Below are 7,235 nucleotides of genomic sequence, written 5' to 3'. Positions count from 1 at the left end.
GTGCCGCGGACCTCTTAAGTGATCTTGAACAGTGCCGCAGGTCACTCCAGTGATCTGTGAATATTCCAGAGTTCAATTACGTGATCTGTTAATGTGCCGAAAATCGCTTAAGCAATCTAGTGGTACTGCTGTCCACTTAGGTGATGTGAAGCTGTACCTCGGGTCACTTAAGGGCGGTGTTCACCGACATGGTTTAAACTGTAGTCACAATTTTTTGATAAGAGATCCACACGGATTGGTTAAATTCAGGTTATTAACCAATCTATGTTGATCTCTCTCTTATCCAAAAATTGTGACTACAGTTTAAACCATGTCGGTGAATACGGCCCTAAGTCATGTGTAAATGAGCTGCAACCGCTTAAGTGCTCTGGAACTGTTTCGATCGTCACTCAAGTGATCTGTGAATGCGCCGAGAGTCCCTTACGTGATCTGGAAATGTTCCGCGGGACGCTTAAGTGATGTAGGAATTGCACCACGCGTCACTTAAATTATCTGTAACGTGTCATTTAGTTCACTTTTACAAAATTAGGTTCGAGATCGTGGTCCACATCAGATGGCAGCGAGAGCCAAATTTGGCCCGCAGGCCATGGGTTGAACTCGTATGACTGAAATAATAGAAACTTCTGCTCACATACAGTGGGCAAAAAGTCCGTAGAAACTTTAAAAATTCATAAAAACCGGAAAAATATGTGGAACTGTATAAAAAACGGTTTGCAAGGTTAGCATCGCTTGGGCACGGGAATTTTTTAAGACGGGGGGGGGGATTCAAAAAACAGAGCCGATAGTTTTGGCACTGACATACATAAGTCAAAGGAAAGATACGCAAATATCGAACACAATGCCTGCAAATCGTTTACTAAAGCAGTATGTGTTCCCCATGACCACCACTACAGGGGATAACACATTACAGGCGAGTCACAAATCGGGCAACGGCAGAAAGTAGCAGGTCCACATACATGGTTTACAACGGTGAACTGGTTGTGGATTAAAAGCGCAAGTTCTTATAGCCATCTCATTTGCATATTTCCACCGAAGTCACTCGTACCAGCGCCACCTATAGGCTGTTTTTTGAAGGGGGTTTCCTGTATTAGGCACGGGCAGCGATAAGGGGGGGGGGGCGTGGGGGGCATTGCACACCCCCCCCCCCCAGCGTCAAAGGTGGAGTCGACTGATCTAATGTATAATTGTATATATGATTTGACATCATCGTGCCTCCCCCCAGCAATAATGACCGTGCCCCTCAGACTTCCAAGTCTATATCCGCCTATGGTCTTAGGTTTCCTGTCTTGACCTAGCGATGCTAATCCCGCAACTGCTTTTCATTTTGGTTATTTTTCCGGTTTTTATGAATTTTTCAAGTTTCTACGGACACCCTGTACATGAAGGTTGTGAAGGTTCCACCTACAATTGTCACCCCCCCCCCCTCTGAATGTTCCCGCCCGGGGCAGTTCCCACTCTCCTAGTTACGGCCCTGCTGAAGCACATACATGGTTTACTCTTCTATGCACGAAGGAAAAGCCAATTGTACTGTATGTGATTATACGGCCACTGTCTGGCCAATTTGAGAATTGAACGGCCATAGTCTGTAGTTAATTTATTTTGCATTCAAATTTTTTTTTTTTTACTGCCTTTTCCTGTGTTTCAGACCTGAACCGAATGTCTTGGAAAAATACAGGAAAAGTAGCCAGACATTTCGTGTAATTACTACACTTCCGATACTACTACTTAACCGTACATTCACCTCGTACAGATTCGTCTGCAGAATTTCTAACGAATCGGTGCATGTAGAAACGTGTGTTCTGAATGTATGTATGCAGGGGTCTTCAACCTTTCAGACGCATGGTGGGACAAATTGAATCTTCCCACGAATTCCACAGGCCACCAACTAGTGTAATTTTGTGACATCTTAATAGAAGGGGCTAATTTTGGGCCCAGAGTTAAACAGGAACAAAAATAATTGAAGTCTTTTATTCATTTTGAAATTTTTCTTTTGATTAATTACTGATTAAATTAACTAATTTTAATCCGAAATCATTTCAGATGATTACGTAATTATTAATTTCGTTCATTCTGAAATTATTTATTTCGATAATTCGATAAAAAATTTATTTCCCTTCTCAATATGCAGCATCTTGAAATTATTTCTTTCAGTAATTATGAAATTATTTTTCTATTTATTGCGAAATAATTTCCATCACAAATTACGAAACTATTTCTCTCTCATTGGCTTATAAGTTATTTTTTTTTCACTAATTCAGAAATTATTTCTTTCATTAATTCTGAGTTTTCATCAAAATTTTATCCGGAATTATTTCTTTCATTTATTCTGGAATTATTTTTTTCATTTATTCTGGAATTATTTTTTTCATTTATTCTGGAGTCATTTTTTTCATTTATTCTGGAGTTATTTTTTTCATTTATTCTGGAATTATTTTTTTCATTTATTCTGGAATTGTTTTTTTCATTTATTCTGGAATTATTTTTTTCATTTATTATAAAATTATTTTTTCCATTTATTATAGAATTATTTTTTCCATTTATAATAGAATTATTTCTTTTATTTGTTCTAGAATTATTTCTTCGTTCGTAAATTTATGGAATTCCAAAATTTCAAAGAACGCTCTTTAAAATTATGGGGCTGCTCGGCAAATGCCCTACTTACCCATGCGGAAAATTACGCCCAGTTGAAAGGGATTTAGCTTAGGGGCCATTCAAGTATTACGTAAGCAGATAGATGTTTAGCCATTTTTGACCCTCCCCCCTTGTCAGCAAAATTTCGTCAGCAGCTTAGAATATTTCATGTCTTCAAAAACGGTGGTTGATGACGTAAGCAACCTTCAAACCCACCCTCCCCCCCCTTGTCATCAAAAGTCAGCAAATCCGAACCCCCCCCCGATGCTGACGCAATACTTGAATGACCCCTTATAAGCCCGGGAATCAATCAAGTGTAAACTTTTATTCGGCCCGTAGGCCCGATCCTCCCCACCAAAATATTTACCATCATCTTCATAGTACGCATAGAAATATTGAATTTGAGGGCCCCCCCCCCCCATCAGTATTTTTTACCCAATATTTCCCTAAAACTTTACGCCTATGTAATCAACTATTTTTTGCAATCAACTATTTTTTTAATCAACTATTACGAATTCAATGAAAAATTAGAATTTAGAGGGTTCAAAAAAATCCTGGTCTCCTGGGATCCCGCTCAAAAATATAGAGGGTCCTGTGTGCCCCCTTACACATATATTCGATTTTGTGTATTAAGAAATAAATTTAGGGTGTTTGGAAAAGTCCTCGTGTAGAAAACCCTCTCTCAAGAAGATATATGTTTCTTCCAAAGCCCGAAGTGTGGCTGATTGGTGAAATGGCCAAAAGGTTTGGTCAAAGTCCGATTTTCAGAAATGATTCGGGATGTGGCCGGAGGTCCCTGGCCAAAGTTCGATGTGCTGATGTGAGGCGGTCCGGTGGCACCAAATTCATTTTTCTTTCCACCGCCAACGTGTGATACGTGGCTATATGTAGCAGCTGCATTGGATTGGCTTCATGTGACGAGAGCAAAAAAAAGTGAAACTTGAGAGGAAAAATATAAAAATTATTATATATAGACATGTAGTTTTTTCTGTCAAATTTGGTCGGGGGATGATTACCGCATCGTGACTGCGGTTTGATGTGTCGCCATAACTAATGTGGACATAATTATCACGAAAAAATATGCAAACTTGACGATGATCTCAATCATGTCTTTTGTTATCGGACTTTGGCCAGGGAGCTGTGGCCACTTCGCGAATTGACCAATGGACGTTGGCTAGGGCAATTTACAACGAAATTGGCCAATTCACGATCTGGCCGGCCGCTTCGCGAACTGGCCAATTTCTGGCTTTGGCAGTAGCATATACGCACACATATTAAATTTTGTGTAGTAACATTAGGAACAAACAATTCATGGTGCTTGAAAAAAAATCCTTATCTAGGGACCTTGCTAAAAAATATAGGGGGGGGGGGCTCTGTGCCCCGACACGCGCATTCAATTATGTGCATTATCATCAGAAATAAATTTAGGGTGCTTGAAAAAAATCCTGGTCTAAGGACCCCACTCAAGAACAGAGGGGGTTCTGTGTCCCTGACATAGATATTAAATTTTGCGCATTAAGAAACATATTTAGGTTCTTAAAAAAATCAGTCTTCTTCTCTCTCTCTCTCTACGGACCCCGCTAAAGAGTATAGGGGCCCCGAGCCCCTGACACAACACAAATTTAATTTTATAATTAACATTATTCAGAATGAAACGAACGTAAAAATGCATTTTTTTCTTTGAATGAAGCCATTCATTTGAATGTAAATGGAATAATATATTAGTGTCCCCATTTATCTAAATATAGAAATAAATTATTTATCCGAAGGTCATTCGGGAAAAAAAATCGATAACAAAATAATCAACATCCAAAATGAGAGAGAGAGAAAGACGTCCTCTCATATCATAATCATTATAAAATAATAATAATAATAACTTTTCCATATCCACATGTCCATATGATAATAATAATAACAACAATCATAATGACGAATGTAATTAAGGTTCGCACATAATTTTATCAAGGAATATTTTTCCCCTCCCTCATAAATTTCTTCCCCTTCAAGCCAAATGTTGAAACATCTCGCCAAAAAACCAGTCGATTTGGCTTCCTTGATGATTGTTCTCGCCAAAAGACGTTCCGCACCGAAACCATGGTAACTCCGAGATCAATAGGCACGAAACTATAGAGATGGTGGTGGCATTCGTGGAAGATTGAGGCACGTCTTGTCCTACTTTCGGTAGGAGAAAACATCAAGGGAAGAAAATGTTTGTGGGCACCTACAAGCGCGGGAACACGCCTCGTTTTTGAAGGGGGGCCCCCTCGAACAACAACATGGAAGACTGCCATTGAGTATCCGAATCAACAATCTATTCTTGTGGGATACCGCTACTAAAAATAAATCGTTTTCCCAAAAGAAGAACGAGGAAATGCTATCCCATATGGATTCGTAGGTGATTTCTGCAAAGATTTGATCACTATTTATTGTCTAGTCATTATGAGTGATACCGTGGATTTTGTGCTCGTGTACATACGCTCGGATTATAGGAATGATGGTGGTGATGAAGAGAAGAGAGATGACCACAGACAGTCGATGGAAAACTTGAGAAGACGTTTCATGGTCGCTATGAAGAAAGAGTCGCTCGAGACCGAAGAGGAACGTGTCGGTAAATACGTCTTCGTCAAGGTGTTTAGTTCGACCGAGAGGATCCTGGAGGAAGCCGAAAGCATGAGGATCGAGATGCCACTATATGGGGTGAGTCTAGTTATATACATTTCTCAAAACCACAATACAGTGAAACCTCCCCCACTAATGGACATTTCCAAATAACAGACACTTCTCTGATCCCCGGTCCTATGCAATAAGGCTTTAGTGTACAGTAAAACCTCTCTTAACGGACACCCCTCTTTTACCGCCAAATAATAATTTCTTGTATAAATGCAATGCCTATATTAAAAGTATGAATTTCAAACCCCTGGATTTACGATCACCCCTCTTTTACGGACGAATTTTTTTTGTCCCGCCGGTGTCCGCAAGAGAGGATTTTACTGTATTCCACACTCTCCGTTAGCGGGCACTCTCGGTAGCGGACAGTAGAATTAGGCAATCTCTAATTTTTTCCCCCAACTCTAATTTATTAATTTGTGGTCATAAACCGAGAATTTATCATGTTCATGTTGAAGATTATGTTTGATCCCAAGCTCGTATTAGCAAATATGATAAATTGTCAATTGACTACTTAATTAACTAAACGTAACTATGGTCCATGATAGTGAATTCGAATGGTAATGTTGGTTTTGTTTGCGCATGTTGATATACGCGTGAAGAAAGCCGACATTACAAACAGGGAACTGATAATGTTATGCAAATTTTGTATATTCTTCACACGTATTTTAATTTAATTTTTATTGCGAAATATGTGTAGAGCACGTACACCATGTACGGGTAAAAATAATTAATTAATTTAATGAAGAGAAAAAAAGGTTATGAAATTTTCCATACCTATCACTACCATACTTTCCAACTTTATTTGGAAATTATGCATAATTGCCGGTAAACGAGACAAATGTAGTAAAATTTAATCAAACTTTCTTTATATCGAGACGACTACCCTAAATATGTATAACCATCGGTTGTATCACTTTTCATAGGAACAAATTGTGTCAAAAGCCAAACATGGTATAAATGAGGCTGTATATTGTACCTCGCATTAGCGGACACTTCCCGATAGCGGACAAAATTTTGGTCCCATGGGTGTCCATTATCGAGACATACTATTATATAATCTTATGGTCTCATCCTGCAGTAGGGTGTCGTAGGCTTGGATCTGTGTAGGCAGTAGCGGATTAAAGTCGGTCGAGACCCCGGGCGCGCGCAAGGTGACTCCAGGCAAAAATGTGCCATATTTGATTGTGGGTTGATATCGTGTCGAAAGAACCGTGTGACCAAAGAGCTTCCATACAGGGATACCATTATTTCTGAAAACAGAGGCAATTTTGTGACATTCCTCGTTGCACTTAACCAGCAGCACTGAAATCATTTGAGTCGTACTACGGTCACTTTCTGCACACGAGGGCTAATTAGACCGGGACCTACAATTTATTGCCGATTCCGATCGACAGGCTTGTTTTTTAACTCATCGAGAGGTTGGTGCGCTAACCCCTCGATGAGGGACTCCCCGCGGTAGCAATTTTTTTGCTGCGGTCAAGTCGCCGTTTTTCGTTGTACCCCTGTGTCAGGAAAGTTTTCTGACAAGGACGAACCGGGTACCGAACTCGCGACACCTCTAAACATCCTTTGGTACTTTAGGCGAGTATCTTATCGACCGGGATACCGCACCCACTTGACCATCCCACCTTCAAACCGAGAGTCACCAATATTCTGATTAAAGAAGGTAGTTCACGTACAGTGACATCGAAGCCGGGGGGCGGGGGGGGGGGCTGTTGGTGCTCGAGCGACCGCGGTGATTTGTGGCACGGATCCGAGCAACCCTCCGCATTGATTCAGAGAAATCAAAATTTCTTACATAAAGCCCAAGACGAGTATTCACAGGTTTGAAACACTTCGGAAGCCCCCTGCTCACGTAATTAGAATACACGTATCACACATCTGGGGTTTTGACAGTAAAAGATTCAAACTGTCAATGCATTGAATGTAATAAT

General features: G+C 40.1%; 1 protein-coding gene across 1 annotated transcript in view; it reads left to right on the top strand.

Annotated features, from left to right (window-relative positions):
- The first annotated feature begins 4,743 nt into the window (after positions 1 to 4,743).
- Positions 4,744 to 7,235, top strand: part of LOC149088038 (anoctamin-7-like) — a 30,652-nt gene continuing 28,160 nt past the window's right edge. The window contains exon 1 of the mRNA XM_089244103.1: positions 4,744 to 5,328. Within this exon, the coding sequence (XP_089100229.1) occupies positions 5,071 to 5,328 (258 nt within the window). The 5' untranslated portion in view covers positions 4,744 to 5,070. The remainder of the gene's footprint in view (positions 5,329 to 7,235) is intronic.

The sequence above is a fragment of the Pholcus phalangioides genome, unplaced genomic scaffold (genome assembly GCF_987345545.1).
Source record: "Pholcus phalangioides strain wild (caught in Gottingen) unplaced genomic scaffold, Ppha-v1.0 ptg000003l_1, whole genome shotgun sequence".
Lineage (NCBI taxonomy): Eukaryota > Metazoa > Arthropoda > Arachnida > Araneae > Pholcidae > Pholcus > Pholcus phalangioides.
Note: the sequence above shows the minus strand (reverse complement) of the source record. Positions and strands in the feature narration are given on the sequence as shown.